The sequence below is a fragment of the Gymnogyps californianus genome, chromosome 27 (assembly GCF_018139145.2).
Source record: "Gymnogyps californianus isolate 813 chromosome 27, ASM1813914v2, whole genome shotgun sequence".
Taxonomy (NCBI): domain Eukaryota; kingdom Metazoa; phylum Chordata; class Aves; order Accipitriformes; family Cathartidae; genus Gymnogyps; species Gymnogyps californianus.
The window spans coordinates 6,060,660-6,078,165 of record NC_059497.1 but is presented as its reverse complement, the minus strand read 5'-3'; the positions used below and the strand labels follow the sequence as shown (position 1 = coordinate 6,078,165).

The 17,506-nt window shown below is 60.3% G+C and overlaps 4 protein-coding genes across 4 annotated transcripts in view; 3 read left to right on the top strand and 1 right to left on the bottom strand.

Annotated features, from left to right (window-relative positions):
- The window catches only part of LOC127026358 (guanine nucleotide-binding protein G(i) subunit alpha-3), a 378,524-nt gene that overhangs the window by 280,768 nt on the left and 80,250 nt on the right, over positions 1 to 17,506 (top strand). The gene's annotated exons all lie outside the window — the stretch shown is intronic.
- Positions 271 to 5,077, top strand: UBE2T (ubiquitin conjugating enzyme E2 T). Its single transcript, XM_050911561.1, has 7 exons — positions 271 to 313; positions 1,437 to 1,557; positions 1,923 to 1,992; positions 2,529 to 2,634; positions 3,121 to 3,219; positions 3,660 to 3,743; positions 4,787 to 5,077. Exons 2-7 carry the CDS (start codon positions 1,449 to 1,451, stop codon positions 4,910 to 4,912), a joined length of 594 nt encoding a protein of 197 aa, XP_050767518.1. The 5' UTR covers positions 271 to 313; positions 1,437 to 1,448; the 3' UTR covers positions 4,913 to 5,077.
- LOC127026119 (tetraspanin-18-like) lies at positions 6,846 to 8,766 on the bottom strand. Its single transcript, XM_050911187.1, has 5 exons — positions 8,710 to 8,766; positions 8,328 to 8,522; positions 7,650 to 7,724; positions 7,313 to 7,433; positions 6,846 to 7,099 (listed from the first exon to the last, which is right to left on the bottom strand). Exons 1-5 carry the CDS (start codon positions 8,764 to 8,766, stop codon positions 6,846 to 6,848), a joined length of 702 nt encoding a protein of 233 aa, XP_050767144.1.
- Positions 10,142 to 17,421, top strand: ADIPOR1 (adiponectin receptor 1). The gene is made up of 7 exons (XM_050911554.1): positions 10,142 to 10,434; positions 11,309 to 11,425; positions 12,171 to 12,342; positions 12,943 to 13,129; positions 14,347 to 14,534; positions 15,975 to 16,168; positions 16,531 to 17,421. Exons 1-7 carry the CDS (start codon positions 10,294 to 10,296, stop codon positions 16,657 to 16,659), a joined length of 1,128 nt encoding a protein of 375 aa, XP_050767511.1. The 5' UTR covers positions 10,142 to 10,293; the 3' UTR covers positions 16,660 to 17,421.

The window sequence follows — 17,506 nt, the reverse complement described above, 5'->3', positions numbered from 1 at the left end:
CCACCGACCCCTCAGCGCCCGCGGCTCGCCCCCCACTCTGTAAGCCACGCCCATACAGCGGGGTTTTATGGAAGGGGCGGGGCTTGCGCTCCCGCCTGCAGGGCTCTTCCAATAGCAGCGCCCCTTCCACTTCGAATTCGAACTGCCGCCGCCGAGGGGGCGAGGCTGGGCGGTACCCAATCAGCGCCGGCGTGGCGGGCCGTGGGGAGGGGCTGCCCGCGAGGCGTTCCCCCTTCGTTGCTAGGCGCCGGGGGAAGTCCCGCCTACCGCCGCGCGCTGTCGGGGGTCGCGCCGCTGCCGCCTCACGCAGCGGGTGTGTGAGGGGGGGGCCTGAACCGGGGACGCCGTTCCTCCGGGGGGTAATTAGGCTGAGGGGGTTCGTTAGCCCGGGGAAGCAGCGAGGCTGGGGGGGGGGAGGCTGTTCCTGGCCGGATTCTGCGAGGCTGGGGGGGGGACAGGCCAGGGGAGGCCATTCCCAGCCCTGTAAGGGGGCAGTTAGGCCCGCGGGGGAGGGGGGGGCAATCCTTGTCCGTGTGAGGGGATAATTAGGCTGAGGGAGGGGGGTGAAGCTCCTTCTCCATAGAGGTGGTCAGGCTGGGGGGGTGCAGCTAGACTGAGGAGGGGTTGGGTAGTTCCTTGGGGGGGGGGTAGGCCATGGGGGTGGTGTGGCTGGGTCTGTGTGGTGTTAATTGTGCCTGGGGGGGGAAACGTAAGGCCTTGAGGGGGTAGTTAAGCCAGGGAGGGGTTCCCCCTCCTTTAGGGGTGAGTGGGTAGGTCTGGGGTGGGTTATGTGAGCCAGGTCCCCACTGTCCCCCTCGGGGCAGGCCCGGGGGTGTCCCTGTCCATGGAGATGTGCAGGGCATCAGTGCAGTGGGGGGGAGGAGGTCCCTGCCTTGGGGGGTGTCAGGGGCATTCATATAGCAGGGAGTATCCCATCCCTGAGGCAGCTTTGGGGTTTCCTGCTACAGAGGAAGGGGAGTGGGGCGCCTTTGGAGAGGGAAGAGGGTCCCTGTCTGCTGGAGGGAGGGGGCACTGGTGGGTATCCCAGTTTAAGGCACCTCTGAGGGGCGAAGGCCCCAGCAGGGCAATGGGTACCCCTGTTCATGAAGGGACAGTGTTTCACCCTGAAGGGACAAGGGTTCTCCCAGGGCAGGTGTTCCAGTCCCGTCAGGGGTGTGGAGCCCAGTGGTGGACTGGGAGGGTTTATTAGACTCAGCTGGGGACTGAGGGGATAGGACTGGTTATAAAGGGTGGGAATTTGGTTCTCCTCCTCCAGCTGGGTGCGAGAGCCAGGAACAGGCTCCTGAGACTCTGGTTATCACATCAGGGTCACAACTTGAAACCCAGGTCAATTCTCCTTAGCCCAAAAAGAGTCTCAATTTTAAGTGCTATTTTTGAAAAGCTAATTTTGCCAGCAATAAAATCCAATCTCTTAGAGTTTCAGCACAATGCAAAGAGCATCGCGACTGAAGAGGGAGCTCTCCCTCTTGGCCACAGAGCCACCTCCAGGCATCACCTGCTGGCAAAATGAAAACCATCTAGATGACCTACGAGCACGTACGTACTTCTCGGGTGGGAGTTTTCTGTAAGTAAGGGCTGCATTAGAGTTTGCTGCTAGGTCTGGATTCTCTGGGTGGCATGTACTTTTTAAGTTGCTTGGAAGTGTGGAATTTTAGGAAAATGTCTAGGGGTTTTTTTTTTTTTCTTGTTTTTCTTTAAACATAGTTTGGCCTATGGCTCGGTCGCTCTGCCTACGGTTTTGATTGCCGTGGGGTGGAACTGGTCTCGGATAAGATGACCTTTTTTTATTCCTGGATCTGAGCAGTGTTAGAGTTACGTAACCGTGGCTGGTATGTGGAGACTGTTGGACAAATTCAAGCGATTTTGAATGTAACGCTTATGTTTTAATCTTGCTTTTAAAGAAATTTTAGGAGGTGCAGACACACCATATGAGAAAGGAATATTCAACCTGGAAATAGTTGTTCCTGAAAGGTAAGTGGGCAACGACATCTAGTTCAGTAGCTGGTGTAGTGCTTCCTTCAAATATAAGTTAACTGATGTAAGATATGTGCTGTAAGCGCTACCATTTTGGTCTTTCCTTTAGCCTCCCAGCAAAGAATGTGGTTGATTAGGTGAGACCATTTAAGGAATGTAATTATTATTTCCATTGGCTGATGCACTTATTTCACATTGGACTTCCTAAGATGTAGTGATTAACAACCTCAAAGCACTATGACAAGATCTCTCCCTTATCATATTGTCTCAAAGCTTTCTGGAAAGGAGCTCGTTCATGAGTAGAAAGCTTCCTATCGCGTTTGCTGCTTTGTGAAAAGCTGCCCAGGACAGTGCTAGTCGGACACAGCTGAAAGCGTCAAAGGCAGAGCGCTGCCCCCTCCAAAAATTTGCGGGGAAGGATGTCACTTAGTAAATGGCCAGGGGGAGGAAATGATGGCATTGCTCGGGTGATGAAGCGCCTGGCATACAAATATAAAAATAACTTTTTGTTTCTTAACACTTGTCCCTTAAAGGTACCCATTTGAGCCCCCAAAGATTCGCTTTCTGACCCCTATCTATCATCCTAACATTGACTCTGCTGGAAGGATTTGCCTGGATGTTCTTAAATTACCACCAAAGGTAAGATAGCGCTACTTGGGCATGGGTAAGCGAGCCTGAAGAGGATAATGAACTCCTTATCTTTTTCTTGTAAAAGCCTTATTGAATGTCTCTTTGCTACTGACTTATTTACACAGGAGCACAGGAGTAAAGTTTTTGAGCGGCATCTCCTTTGTTCAGAGACTAGAACATGACCTTCTTTGTTCTGTATAAATTTCCAAGGTTTTAAGCATTGGAGTCAAAAGGCATTAGGTGGCCCTGTGAGAACGGGGAACCCCCATACCGACCCAGCAGAGGTGCGCAGGATACGGCCTGTGGCTGTCGGTCAGGCGTCCCTGGAGAGGCCGCAGCCTGTGTGTTGAGAACGGATCTGGTGTTTTCCGTGGGGGATGAAGGCAGCTTGTGGGCAGGTTGGGTTTAAATGCTGTAAGTCCCGAGGTTTCTCTAGGCAGCCCGCGGGCAGGTTTCTTTCTGCTTAACTGCTTCTCTCGCCCCGTTTCCTTGAAGGGTGCGTGGAGACCGTCCTTGAACATCTCCACGCTGCTGACCTCCATACAGCTGCTGATGGCGGAGCCCAACCCTGATGACCCTCTCATGGCAGACATAGTACGTGAGCTCCTCTTCCTCTCTTGTGGCCACGGGCACGGACTGGGAAGGAACGGTGTGTTAGACTGAGGCTGGGCTTCCACTTCACTCGCTCTGGATTAACGCGCTAGCACATTACGTAGCGGTGTAGCTTGATCTGGATCAGGCCTGGGGGCATGACTGCGTTTCCCTGGAGCAGCTGGGGCGTGCGGTACAGGGTTTATGCCAGCAGTGGAAGAGAGATGGTAAAGGTCTTGTGTTCAAGCCTGCCAGTGCAAACGGCAGTCTGTGTTCTTCAGGCAAACAAAAGCAAGCAAAATGAATTTTATGCTTCATGCTGCATGCTCGTAGTGGTTTTGGTCTGGTTCTAGGAGTCCTAAAGCCAGACCTTAGTCCTGGCTTCTCGGTGTGATGTTTGTATTAAATCAAATCTCTGTCTTTGTCTTGCTTGTTACGTTCAGTCCTCGGAGTACAAGTACAACAAGCAACTGTTCTTGCTAAATGCCAAAGAGTGGACTGAGAAATACGCCAGCCAGCAGAAGAGGGTAAGAAACACGCTCTGCGTGCTCAGCTGAGTGTAGCTCCGTCTTCGTGAACAGTCTTTCTTGCCTCAATTTGCCTTTCACAGTTACTTTGTGTGGCTGCCTTTGGCAGCGTCCTTTCTTTCCTCCTCTTCTGTTCTGTGTTTTGGATGTGTATTTAATTTCATTATACTTTTTTTTTTTTTAAGATCATGAGATTCACTCCTTCCAAATCAATGTGTTTGTTCACAAATAATTGCAGTGCTTCTCAGGAAGAAGGAAGGACGAGTAAGACTGAAGCCTGATCAAACCCTTCCCCGGGGATCCTGCAGCCCTGTTTCTTTCTCAGCTCTTTTCCTACCGGACTCCGCGTTCTGCTGTGGTTGTGCCTTACGCTCAGCTACGCCTGTTCTCCACCTGCTCCTCCGTTCCCTGACCAGTCTCCCTAATCCCCGGCAGAGTGCAGCCTTCCTGCCATCACCCTTCCTCTTTTCCCACCTCCGTTCTGCCCCCTGACTTACCTCGCAGAGGAGTCGCATAAAAATAAACCGCACTTAAGCAGATCAAAACCTGTTCCCAAAAAATCAGTTAGGTTTGGGCCTCCTCCCTTACCTGGGTGCTTTCCCTCCGTGCACCCGATTTGGAGAGCGTGCTTTCTGAGAGGGCGATGTCTTCTCCCTGGAAGCCCCAGGAGCGGTGCTCGCTGCTCCAGCTCGGAGCACGTTGGCAAGTTAATTGTGTGCGTCGTTAAAAGGGCTCGGGGTGAAGAGATCCTTACAGCAACACACTTAGCCCCAGAGAGACCTGGCTCGAACGTGTATGTGGCGCTTCTAGGCTCAATCATTATCCTGCTCTCCTGTCATTCCCCCTTCCTAAAATTTCCAGCAGTGGGAGCAGGATAATTAGGGGTCACTGCGTAAAAGCTGGAAGCGCGGTCAGTTCTGATCTTCGCGGAGCGCAGGGCGTTCGAAGGCGTACGTGCACAGAGCTGGGAATGCACGGCAATGCTGAGGGCTGTAAAACTAAATTATTCGGAGCTGTTACTTTTATTTCTTGTGTTACCACAGGCTTCCGAGCCTTTGGGAGAGAAAGTAAACCAAAGCGAAAGAAGTACCGCCAATGACGCTACCGCGCAGAAAAGAAAAGGGAGCGATATCAGCAAGAAGGAGAAGAAATCTCGCCTGGGTTCCTAAGTGGTTTTTGTTCTTGTTGTGGCTGACTGTCCTTTTCTCTTTACACAGGTATACCTAAATATTTTAATCAATATGTAGCTGTAGCAGGCTTTGTTTTTCTGTTTCCCGGGGGGGTTTGTGAAAAGTTCCATTATGTAAATAAAATATAAAGCTTTAATTTATATATTTTTTTCCTTTTTGTTGTGTGGAGGTTTTGGAATATTCCAAAGAAAAGGAAAATTGGAAGTACCGGTTCAGCTTCCGATTTCCAGCTTTCTCTCAGAGAAGCGGGAACAGCACCGAGTATTTTGGTTCCTATTTTACTGTCCCTGCCTCAGAACAAACTGAGAGCAGAAGCTGAGAGCAGACGCCTTGGAGCTAGCTTGTGGAAATCCTTCTCGTAAAGGCTTCATTTTCCTCGTAACGTAAAAGATACGTCGGTCACTAAAACTTAAGATTCCGAAGACTTAAAACTCCTGCTCTCTAGAGCAGCCTGTTAGATTCCGGTCACAGCTTGGAGCGTTTAATGTCACCCGGGCTGTGTCTCGACTCTGTTGTGTCACCAGGAGGTGGCCGGTGACAAGCGCCGCCTGTGAGGGACAAAGAAAAGCCCAGAAGGTGCCCGGAGGTCTGGGAGCAGGACGGGTGTGGAAGAGAGCTGGGTATCAGGCAGGCGACGTGCGGGGCGAGGAGCCCAAGAGGATGAGGATGGAGGAGAAGAGCTTTTGGTGGTGCAACGGGATCAGAAGGCGCATGGGGAGGCAGGAGTCCCTGTCACCAGAGCTGCTTAATTTTGTGAAGACGGATGGCAGATCGCAGCGGGAGCAAGTTTGATGCTCGGCCTCCTGCTCTGCATGGTTGCCTGCAAGGAATTTAACCCGTGTCCCGTCCCCGCTCCAAGAAAAGCGAGCCAGGCCAGTCCTTGCGGACCCACGGGAGCAGAGATGGGACTCGGCAAGGCTCCTGCCTGCCTGGGGAAGCAATCGGAGCGCTGAGCTACAGAGCTGTGCTCCGATGCGCGAGGAAACGGCGTGTCCTTGCCTGCTGCTTGTTTCCGCAGCCCTCGGCTTGTCTCTGCCGCGCTTCGTCCTGCTCTAGTCGAAGTTGTAGTACAGGCAAAAGGCAAAGAACATGGCGAAGATCTGAAATGACAGGAGCGGGGGGAGCAGGTTGGCCCCCCCAGCTGCAGGGCCACGCTCCCACCTTGCTGCGGCTGCTTGCTGAAATCTGAGAGCCCGACGACTTAAAGAACCGCGCTCCTCTGCTCCTGGTCTAACCGGGCATCGGGCGACCGCCGTGCCCTCTCGAGGGGCTGCACGCCAGGGGTGGAGGAAGCCGCTGTCAGCTTCCCGGGGTCTGCAGCGAGCCTGCTGAGCGCCGCGCCTGCCCCCCCGCCCCGGGGCCTGCGGGAGCCAAATGAACCCTCCCCAGTCCTTTCACCCGACTCCCCTGCAGCGGGAGGTTGGCTTTGTACCCTGAGACAGACCCGCTGTACGCGCACTCGCTTTCTGGGTGCGATCGTGACAGCTAGAGGCTCGGGAGGGTCCAGCCTGAGCCCGTTTGTGGTCCCTTCACCCACAGAGCACCCTCCCGGCAAAGAGAGAGCCCGTGCGAGGTGACCCACTGCCTGCCCTGTCCCTTCCCGTCCGCCCTGTCCCCTCCGGCCCCGCTCAGCACCTCGATGCCCAGCACGGCCAGGCTGCAAGTCCCAGGGACAGAGATGTACTTCTGCAAGGTCCTGCCGAAGGTGGAGAAGCAGCCCTGGCGGGGAGAGAGACGATGGAGGGGCTCCCTCGCGCTCCCCGTGGCTGCAGGGAGCTCAGAGGGTGAAATCGGGGCGTGGGGGGGGCACGGTGGTGGGGCTGGATGAGCTGGGGACCTGGGGAGTCACCGGGCTGCAGAACCACGGGCGGGCGGTGGCCTGGGTGGTGTCCCAGGTTCCTGTCCCCGCGGCTCAGGGGCAGAGGGTGCTGCTGCCCCGCTGCCACAAGCCTGGGAAGCGCTGGGGAAGCCAGGGACAGGGCAGGGACACGGCGGCGGCGTGTCCTACCTGCTCGTGGATGTAGCCGGGGCTCCTCTCCCGGCACTGCTCCCAGCCCAGCAGCTTTCCCGCCTGCAGGAGCCCATCCCGGGCGCAGCACGCCTGCGGCCAGGGCGTCCCCGGGTGCAGCTCCTGGAAGCGGGAGCCATTCCCAAAGTCTTCGGGTCCTAAAACGCCACAACACGAGAACTGAAATGGAAGGGAAACGCCATCAACACGCTGTCAAAATGGAGGGGAACGTCACTTGGGGAGATGACGGAGGGAGGGGGAACAGCCCAGCATGCAGCTCGGTGTCTGTCCGGGGTCCACGAGCCCCTTGCCTGCATTTGGGGTCACCCTCAGCAGGGCCTGTGGGTGCTCCACACCCCCCCACAGCCCACCAGGAGCCTCCCGGCTGCTCACCATGACCATGAGGGTGTTCCAGGCGGTGGAGAAGACCTCGGCACCCTCGTCCCCGCAGTAGTTCCTCCGCAGCTCGGACAGGAAGAGCTCCGGCTGGATCTGCGGGATCGGTGCCGCCTGTGAGCACTGGGGGACCGGTACCAGCGACGGGCTGTGCACCCACCCTGACCCACCCCTGCCCAGCGCCACGCTGGCCAGGGCGCCAGCTCTCTTCGAGGGGATGTGGGGGGACTCAGGGCCGTGACCCACGGCAGGACAGAGGGAGGAGAAGGGGCTGGCCACGCCGGGCACGGCGTCAGGGCGCGGGGACGGTACCTGTTTCCAGTGCACCAGGAAAAGAACAGCCCCAACGAGCTGCGTGATGAAGACGAGGCTCATGAGGATGAAGAACTGGAAGGCAGCAGGATGAAGGAGTCAGAGAACCAGCCCGACCCCGCAGGCAGCTCGCTCCTGGCTATTCCTCCCCTCCTCTGCAGCCAGCCCTGCCCGTGCCCTGTGACAGCAGGGGGACACAGGGGACGAGTGCGCAGCTCCTGGGGACAGATGCCACATCTCCAAGCACCGTGGCTGCAAGGCGGAGGGTTAAAAACAAGCACCGGCTGCCGGGGTCTGGGGATGCCAGAGAAACTGGGGTGTCGGTGCTCAGAAAGGGGTTTCTAGCCCTCACCATCGGGGGGAAAAGCTCGGAAATGCCATGTGGGACAAGCCAGCGGCTTCAGAGAGAAGTGACCCCACGTAGTGGCTTTATAAAACCCTCTGGGCTCTAAACTGAGAGACTCACAAGGTGGGGACTGGACTGGGGGGGTGTTGAGAGCTGACAGGGCCAGGATGGGGAACACCAGGCTTCCGGTTCCTCCGGGGACACCCCGCATCCCCCAACACCCTCCATCCCCTGGCTCCCTGCATCCCGCGAGCTCCTGCACCCCGCAGCCCCCTGCCCGCCTGGCTCCCCGCATCCCACAACTGCCTTCCCACCCGTCTCCCCTCACTCACCGCCAGCAGCAGCGGCCGGCTCTGGCGCAGGGCCCCGCAGCACCCCAGGAAGCCCAGCAGCGAGAGGGCAATGCCCGCGGCCAGCAGCAGGTAAGCGCCGGCGCTCAGCACAGGCTTGACAGCCACGACGTCCTGGAAACCAGCCGGGTCCACGGCCACCCAGACCCCCACGCCCGCCAGGCACGTCCCCCCAGCCTGTGGGACGTGCCGCAGTTATGGGGTGCAAGGACCATCCCCGGCCACCCTACAGGGACTGGGGCTGCTCTAACCTCTGCTGGGGTCCCCTCCCTTGGACTGGTGTCACCCACCCCTCTGAGCTGGCCGGAGATGTCACACCCCGGGGACGGGACCCCTCCACCCCGCCGGGCCCAGGTGGACTCACAAACACCAGCACGTTGAAGATGAACATCAGGTACTTCATGCAGCTCAAGACACCCATGGGGACAGCGGGGCGGGGGACACGGCAGCGTTCGTCCCTGCGGAGGGGAGAGCAGAGCCCTGGCCACAGCCAGCCCCGACCTGTCCTGGACCCCCCCGGCTCTGGCAGGACACGGGGCTGCCCCCAACCAGCACGCAGCCCCCCCCGCAAAATCTCCAGAGCGTCTCCCATCTCCCGCTGCACCCCCCAAAAAGCCCCAAACCCCACATCCCCTCCAAACCCCGCCACCACTCACCCTGCGGGGACAGCGGGTGACCCAGGCACCTCCGACCTGCTCCTGCACCAGCAGCGCCTGTTTAACACCGGGAAGGTTGGAAAATCCCTCCCTCCGCTTCCCGGTTGAGCAGCCCCCGAGAAACCCCTTCCAGCGGCAGGGGCATGAATGATTGATGGGGAACAGGATCCGCCATTGTGCCGGGCGGAGGCGGAGGGCGGAGGGGAGTCTCCGGCCCCGGCTGTCGTTAGCGGAGGTAATTAAACCTCCGGGCAGGGAAAGATGAGCCGGCCCCGACAGGCTGAGGGCGACCTCGGCCATCAATTATTGCTGCAGACATTTGCTCTCCAGGGCTGTTGGCAGCTGGGGAAGCCCTCGACGGCCTTCAGTGGGGACCTGCATGCGGGCAGGGTGGTGCCAAGGTGGCTGATGGCCATTGGGGACAGAGGGACAGGGACGGACGGACGACTGGGCCTGGCTTCTCCGGCCTGGGCACCCCTCAGGGCGGCGCTGCCGTGGTAATGGGGCAGCAGTGTCACTATAACCGGCAGGCCTAAGGGCGGCGCAGGCCTGGCCCTCGCCCCGCGGGGGTCCGCCTCGCCTCCCCGGTACGGCCGCGGGGTGCGGAAGCCCCCCGCCTCTTCCCCGTCCGACCGGGCCCTCCCGCCGCCATCACGGGACTCCCGGAGGTGGCGCTCCCGACGCGGCGCAGCACCCCGCCCGTAGGCGGCAGCCGAGCGCAAGGCCAGAGGGACGCGCGGCCGGGCTAGAGCGCCTCCCGCCGGCACGTCAGATGGGCGACTCGCCCAATCGCAGCGGCCGGCAGCCGGCGGGGCGGGGGGGGGAAGAGAAAGACAGACAGGTTCTGCGGCCAATCAGAAAGCGAGACTCGCGCATCGCCCGCCGTCCCGTCCCGGGGGGTGTCGTCGCCGCGCGGGGCGGGGCCTCGCGACCGGAAGCGGCCCGTTCCCTCAGCGTCGCTTCCGGTGCCGCCGCCGCCGCCGCCCTGCGCGGGATGTAGCGGCCGGTGAGTGCGGGCGGGAGTGGACGGGGCGGGGGTGTCCGAGCGCTGCCCCCTTCCCCCGGCGGGCGGCGGCGGCGGCCTCGGCCCCGCCGGTGCCCCGGGGGCGGGGGCCGGGTCCGTCGGTCCCAGCCCCCGGGGAGGGCCCGGCTTAGGGCGGAGTGCGCGGCCGTCGGTTCCCGACCGGCTCCCGGTAACTCTCTTCTTCCTCCCTTCGCAGCGCGGCGGCACAACGACGCGGAGGGACCTGCACCGGCTGCCCTCGGCCACCAGGACCGACCCCGCCGCCCCCATGGCGTCCCGCAAAGCCTCCGCCGCCGGGCAGGGCAACGGGCTGGCCGCCGCCGGCCGGGAGAGGGCCCACCTGGAGCTGGCCGAGCTGGGGCCGCTCCTGGAGGAGAAGGGGGACCAAGGAACCGCCGGCTCGGCCAGCGTAAGCCCTCCCTCACCCCTCAGCCCCGAGCGGGCAGGCGGCGAGCGGGCGCCTCGCTGGGTGGCTCGCCAGAGCCGCGGCTGGCTCTGCTCCTCCTTGCTCAGACTCTCCGCTCCGTCCTTGCGGATTAAGCTAGGAATTTGCCCGTTATCCCATTAGCAGCTTGAAGGCTGCAGGCCGGCCGAGTGTGTTTTGCAGAGCCCCGAGCCTAGTCGTCGCTTTGTGTCAGCGCAGAGAGGCTGTGAGGTGTTTCGTTACCCAAACGCGGACGGTCTGCCTGGTCCGGGCTCTGAGCGGGCCCCGAAACTTCTCCTGTCGCACGGGCGTGGATCTGTGATAGCCCTCGTGCAGAGACGTCAGCTGGGATGCGCTGTGTCTGCGTGCCAGCGCTGCTGCTTGGAGTAAACGGGGTGTTCTCAGTCACCCAGCTGTTCCGTGGCCCTTGGGGCTGGAAATCACCTTCCCAAACCCGCTGATGGAAAAGGAGGAGAGAGGGAGTTGGGCCGGGACGGGCAGAGCGTTCCCAGCGCGGGAGGGTGCCGGGGAGGCGCTGCCTCCGCTCTGCGTTGGGCTGACGGCTGGGGTGGAGGGCCGGGTTTCCTGGCTGGGCCAAGTGGCTGTTCCAGCCTTGGTTGTAGGGATGAAAATCCCCCACGGTAATCCCGCCTTTCAACAAGGATAAATCTGGGATTAGCCTGCCCGAGATGGTTAAGACAGTAGCGTGTTGCATAAGCTGTGGTGACCGGCGGGTCCTGCCTGCCCCCTCGGGAAGGGATGAAGCCCCGGGTGCTCTCGGAAGGGACTCGCCGCTCTCCGCGCACTGTTCCTCCTCCCGCGGGCAGGAATGATTTCCTCCCGGCGTTTCTCCCTCTAGGCTGAAGACCCGCCATGCCCAGCGGCCCGTGAGGAAGAGGAGGAGGTGGTCCGTGTGCTGACTCTGCCTCTGCAGGCTCATCACGCCATGGAGAAGATGGAAGAGTTTGTGTATAAGGTATGGGAGCACGGAGCGATCCCCAAGTCCTGATTTTGGAGAATGAGCGAAGCCCGGATGCCCCAAGCCCGGAGCTCGGGGTGGTGGGCAGGGGCTGGGACGCGTCGCTCTGTCTGGGTAAAGCTCCCGGGGCTCCGTGCGGCTCTGCCGGCAGCCTGCTCCGGCTCCACTTGCCTGGGCCCGCTGCTGGGAAGGGGATGGCGGCGGCTGGGAAGCGCCGGTGGGGGGGTGGAGGTTGTGCCCAGCCATGCCGGACGAGCAGCGACCTGGGGAGCAGCCCCAGTGTCTCTGTGGTCCTCTTAACGGGGACCAGGAGCACCAAGCACCGTTACTGGTTTCACCTGGTGCCTGTGCTCACGGTCAGCGCGGTTTGGTAAGTGGTGGCGTCGGCTGAGGGCCAGCCCGGTTCTGTTGCCAGCCGGGGCTCCCTCTTCCCTGACCAAAATGGAAGGGAGTTCCCCGCTGCAGGGTGCGGAAGGGTTAAACCTGAGGGTGCGAATCGCCTCTGGCTCCCTGGGGGGGCCGCGTGGGGAGCGCTCTGCAGGATGTGGGTGGCTTAAGGGGTCCCACAGGGTGCTGATGTTGCAAAAGGTGAACTTCCTCTCCCCGAGGAGCCTTACGGGGCATTTTCAGCCCCGGCTGGGCTCGTTCCGCCTGCGATTTTAGGTTCCCAGGGTGAGTAAACGTGAGCCTTCGGGCTGGCTCGACGCTCTGGGGGCCACCAGCACGGCTTGGTGTGTTGCAGGTGTGGGAAGGGCGCTGGCGCGTGATCCCTTACGACGTGCTGCCCGACTGGCTGAAGGACAACGATTACCTCCTGCACGGACACAGGCCTCCCATGCCGTCCTTCCGAGCCTGCTTCAAGAGCATCTTCCGAATACACACCGAGACGGGCAACATCTGGACGCACTTGCTAGGTGACTGGGGGGGGGTTTGGTAGCCCCGGGGCTGAGGATTGGGGGCTCGGCCCCCCCCTTTTACGGCCAGGATTTGCTTGGTGCTGGGGTTCTCTCCGTGCCCGGGGCCTCCCTTTGAGGATCGCATAACCCTGCCTGGTCCTGTGCACGCAGGCAGCTCGGTCACGAGGTTCCCGAGAGCTCCCGGAGCTCCTTGGGTGAAGGGAGAGCCGGGCGCTTCCTCACAGCGGGGCCCCGGGGCTGGGCTCGGCCACCGTTTGTGGCTTTGCCGACGCTCCACCGGAGTGGGATGGAGAAATGTGGCCTGGGTAAAACAGGGAAAGCCTCGGAGCACTTTCCTCTGAACCCCAGGGGTGGTCAGCAGCTCGTCACCCTGCGCCTGACCGTGCCCTTGCCCTCGGCTCCGCTCGTCTGTGGTAACGACGGCTTCGGCTAACGGCCCGCTGCCAGGCCGGCCCCGGCTGCGACCGAGCACCTTGAGGTGCGCTGCGAGCAGGATATGTCCAGGGCCTGCCTTGCAGGGCTGTGTTTCTCCTGGCTCTTTGCTGAATTCCTTCGCTCTCCTCCTGCCTGACTGCCCCTTTGGTGTGTTCCCTGCAGGTTTTGTTTTGTTCCTCTGCTTGGGGATCCTGACCATGCTGCGGCCCAACATGTATTTCATGGCTCCTCTCCAGGAGAAGGTGGTGTTCGGGATGTTCTTCCTGGGAGCAGTGCTGTGCCTCAGCTTCTCCTGGCTTTTCCACACTGTCTACTGTCACTCGGAGAAGGTCTCGCGGACTTTTTCGAAGTGAGTCAGCACAAGCGCGGTTGTGTGGTCTCGTAGGAGGTTTTGAGCTCTCGCAACACTTCCTCTCGGAAAGCGCTGCGTTCCCCGATGTTTTATCCTTGGGGGAAGGGAGCGTTCACCCAATCCAGCGTGGAGCCGAGAGGGACCCACAGCTGGGTGCTGGAGGGCTCTGCCCTGCGCCTGAGCACCTTCAATCCGCCCGCTCAAGTGCCCTCAGGGGGATGATAAAGACAGGGACCCCGGGAACCTGCAGCTCCCAAGGGAACAGCCTTTGTGCCCCGCGTAGCAGCGAACTGAGGGGGGGGTCTCGGTCTCCCCGGGCAGCCATGGGCCGCAGCGGTTGTTTGGCGGTTTCCAGTTTACTGGATGCTTTCCAAAACTCTGGTTTGGATCCAATTTGGACTGAAACCAAATTAAAAGAAACAAAACAAAACCAGGATTCCTGGCAAAGTGGAAAGGCTGGGCAGTGGCCAGTGCCTCTCCCCGAGGTCGGTGTGCAGGCTGTTCTTAGAGTTAAGCTCACGCCAGCCTTCGTGGCATGGGCAGAGCAGCAGCAAGGCTTTCAAATAAGACCTTGCTCACGCAAGTCTGTCAGAGGCGTTTACTTGGGTGCTGCTTGCTGGGAAATCCTGCCGATCTCCTTTACACGAACCCCAGAGGTCCTGCGAGATCCTGTCTGCGGAACAAACTGTGCTGCCGTGCCCTCAGCAGAAATGTCCTTGCGTACCGGGGAAGGCACTCGCCGCGGCAGCGGGGGTAACGCAAGCGGCTGCGTTTCGGTGGTGAAATGGTTCCTGGATCGATAGATCGAAAGCACTTTGCAGTGGAGGGTAACAGTCCAATCCGTATGCGCAAGGACCTGTGCCCGCTGCGTCCTGTCGCGGCGGTTTGAGTGCACGGCCCCTCTCGTCTCCGGCCAGCTCCTGTTCGTCCTCTGCGCTCCTGCCGAGCTCTGCTGGCATCCCCAGAAGCCGCGTACGTGCCCAGGCCCTTTCTCCTGTCCCACGTCGCGTTGATGAGACCCGAGCGCTCCCCTCCTCCCCTCTCTGGACACGCAGCTTCACGCGCGGGGCCACGGCTGCCTGTCTGGCCGTGGTGACTCCGTTCGGGTGCAGACAGGCTGGAGGGTACTGACCCACCGTTACCAGGAGGACAGAAGGAGGGGGATGGATTTGGGGGCTCACCTGTGACTCTCTGTCGTTGCACCCCGGCTGCAGGTTGGATTATTCAGGAATTGCACTGCTGATCATGGGGAGCTTTGTCCCGTGGCTCTATTACTCGTTCTACTGCTCCCCGCAGCCAAGACTCATCTACCTCTCCATCGTCTGTGTCTTGGGCATCTCTGCCATCATCGTTGCTCAGTGGGACCGGTTTGCCACCCCCAAGCACAGGCAGACAAGAGCAGGTAGGAGTTCTCCCTCCTCACCCCGAGTCCCCAGCTCCGGGAGGCAGCTCGGGAGGGCTTCGGGGAGGCACTTTGGGAAGAGCCCATTGTGGGATGGCTCTTCCCATGCGGGAAAAGCTCTCGGCATCTGCAGAATTAATTCCCCCAGAGCACCACACCGCCCTGCAGCAGCTCCTGGCGGGGAGAGGTCTCCTTCCTCTTCTCGCTGTGCTGGGGATTTAGATCCTCTGCCGAGCGGGGCCCGAGCTCCGCCTGGCGCTCGGCAAGCCTGAGGTTTGGAGCAGACAGACAGCGTTTAAAAATAGCCCTGTAAGTGGCGGCTGGGTGGCCTGGGGCTGCGCCGCGCGAAGCCGCCTTCTCCGGGAAGCAGTTTGACAGCGTGAACCTGCAGCTCAGGCCGAGGAGGAAGAGGTTCCCTCATCTGTCCCTTGCCAGTTACACGCTGGCACGGACCTGCCTTCCTGGAGGCTGCTGGGCGAGGCTGCCTCCAGCCCGCTCCACACGCACGCCCCGTCTTGCCCCCGCTGCAGCCTCTGCGGATGAAATCGGCCTCACTGAGCACCGGTGAGCGTGGAGGAACGTCTCTGCCCACCCTCGCCTCCCAGGGGGGCTCCTGCAGCGAAACGTCTCTTGCAGCAGCAGCATCGTAGCTACCGGCATCGTGAGGAGGGACGATGCTGAGCTGGAGGCCAGGCAGCACCGCCGGCACGTCACCCACGAGACCCCCTCAGAAGAGGGCAGGGGACAGGGCAGGACTGCCAGCCCCACCGCTCCCCCACGGCAGCGCTGGTGTTGGCGCGCTGGCAGAGATGCCAGCTGCCGGCTCCTGGAGGGGGCTGCTGTCCTCCCCCGGTGCGAAGCGAGATCCTGCTGCGAGTATGAGCCGCAGCCTCTCTGGGCCGGTGTCTCGCCGCGGCGCCGTTTGCTCTCTGCCAAACTAGTAAGATGCCGGAGCTGAAAATGTCAGCACCGCTCGTTAGCACCTTCCCCTTGAGCTTCAGCGGCTTCGCCGAACAAATGACTCTGGCAAAGCCTCTCCTCGAAGGGACGGCTGGGGCAGCTGCGTTCCTGGCGCTTGTGAGGCTTCGGTGCGATCCGAAGGTCTGGCACCTTCCGAAAGGGCCGTTCCCGTAGCCAGGAGCGGGAGCCGCCGCAGCCCTGCGGCTGTACGGAGAACGCACGTCTGCACGGCGAGCTCTGCCCAGTGAGCGCAGGGGGTCAGCACTGGTTTTGACTGGGACGTAGAGCTGTAGATCCCTCGTTTTGTGAAGGATAAATGCCTTGGGGGCTGGATAATCCAGGACTGAGCGAGGAAAAGCTGCCGATGCCTCCAGGAGCTTCCCTTTGCGCAGGCCGAGGGTGCGAGGGGAGCTGGCGGGGAGCAGCAGCGCCCCGTCTCCGCCGCACCTCCCGTTCGCTGATCTCTCCTCTCCGCCGCAGGCGTCTTTCTGGGGCTGGGGCTGAGCGGCGTGGTGCCCACCATGCACTTCACCATCGCCGAAGGGTTCGTGAAAGCCACCACCGTCGGCCAGATGGGCTGGTTCTTCCTCATGGCCGTGATGTACATCACGGGTGCCGGGCTGTACGCTGCCCGCATACCCGAGCGCTTCTTCCCGGGCAAGTTTGACATCTGGGTGAGTGTGGGGACGAGGCGGTGAGCGGGGTGCTTTGGGGGGGGCAGCTGTGGGGCTGGGGAGGGGGGGATGGAGGGTGGCGAGCTCTGAGATGAGGAGAAGGTGGCTGGGGGTGTCCTGGCGTGCCCCAGCGCACGTGCTGGCAGCCAGACCTTGAACGGCTGCTGCCAGCAGGCAGGGCAGACTAAAGTACAGGGTGGAAAACGCTGCCTGGGGGCAACGAGGGGGAAAGAAGCACAGCTCAGATGACAGTCCTGGGGCGGTGCAGAAGCAGGGAGGAGGAGGAGGAAGAGGAGGAGGTGTTCCCGGTGTTGTTTTGTCCCCTTTGGTCTGGTCTAAAGGGCTTTTTCACTTCCCCGCAGTTTCAGTCGCATCAGATCTTCCACGTGCTGGTGGTGGCTGCGGCCTTCGTCCACTTCTACGGGGTGTCGAACCTGCAGGAGTTTCGCTACGGACTCGAAGGGGGGTGCACAGACGACTCTCTCCTCTGAGAGCGCCTGATTTTAGTACAAGCTTCCTAAGTGCTTTTTAAACTCTGTCTTTGCTAAAATCAAAGGAAGACTCAAAACTGGGGTGGTTGTGGTTTTTTGTTTGGGTTGGGTTGTTTGTTTTTTTTTTTAAGGAAAAAAAAAAAAGAAACAGAAAAATTCTTTAGCAAAGTTGTCGACCTAATCCTCACCCCTTTCCCCACGCACTTTGCTGGGGCTGAGGGGAGGTGCCGCGGGCCCCGGCAGCCAGCCCTGCCGCGCTCTTTCGGCCTTGCCTCCTCCAGACAGGGTTTTAGCTGCACCGGGGTCGTCCGACCTTCCCAGGCATGCCGATTTCCGAAAGCGAAGGGTGCGGGTACCCCGTTCCCGGCACAGCCGAGCACCCCCTTCCCGAGCTCACCGCCGGAGCGAGCAGAGTCACGCACTACCAGGCCCAGGGCCAGAGATTTTTGCGTCTCCCTCGCAGCAGAGCCACCTTGCTGGGGGCAGCTCTGCAGCCCCCAGTGCTGCTGCCCAGGGCACAGATTCATGTAACTTAAGTTTTAATTGTCTTTTTGTTTGTTTGTTTGTTTTTTTCCTTGACAAAGTAATGTAAACATAAATGAGAGAATATTTAATATTTAATACTAAGCTTTAAAAAGACTTGCTGCCACCGCAGTGTACTCGGCTCCCTCGCTGTCTGTGGTAGTAAAGGAAGGACAGTGTTTTAGGGGAATGTAGAGCTGCTGTAGCTGATTGAAATAAAAAGGTCAATAGTTCAGTGTCGTGCTGGTGGCGTCTGTCTCGTTTCTTGGGGTGGGCATAGAGATGAAGCTGCTCAGGGTGTCGGCTGCTTCTGGGGAGAGGGCTC

Bases quoted from the DNA above. Each gene is read 5' to 3' on its own strand.
- LOC127026119 (XM_050911187.1), bottom strand. From the start codon at position 8,766: ATGGGTGTCTTGAGCTGCATGAAGTACCTGATGTTCATCTTCAACGTG. The intron at 7,434-7,649 runs GTACCGTCCCCG...CCGATCCCGCAG, and splicing joins TCCTGGTGCACTGGAAACAG to ATCCAGCCGGAGCTCTTCCT. The intron at 7,100-7,312 runs GTGGGCTGTGGG...GTGGCGTTTTAG, and splicing joins GAGCAGCCGGGAGGCTCCTG to GACCCGAAGACTTTGGGAAT.
- ADIPOR1 (XM_050911554.1), top strand. From the start codon at position 10,294: ATGGCGTCCCGCAAAGCCTCCGCCGCCGGGCAGGGCAACGGGCTGGCC. The intron at 10,435-11,308 runs GTAAGCCCTCCC...TTCTCCCTCTAG, and splicing joins GAACCGCCGGCTCGGCCAGC to GCTGAAGACCCGCCATGCCC. The intron at 13,130-14,346 runs GTGAGTCAGCAC...CCCCGGCTGCAG, and splicing joins GTCTCGCGGACTTTTTCGAA to GTTGGATTATTCAGGAATTG.
- UBE2T (XM_050911561.1), top strand. From the start codon at position 1,449: ATGCAAAGAGCATCGCGACTGAAGAGGGAGCTCTCCCTCTTGGCCACA. The intron at 1,558-1,922 runs GTACGTACTTCT...TTGCTTTTAAAG, and splicing joins TCTAGATGACCTACGAGCAC to AAATTTTAGGAGGTGCAGAC. The intron at 3,220-3,659 runs GTACGTGAGCTC...TGTTACGTTCAG, and splicing joins ACCCTCTCATGGCAGACATA to TCCTCGGAGTACAAGTACAA.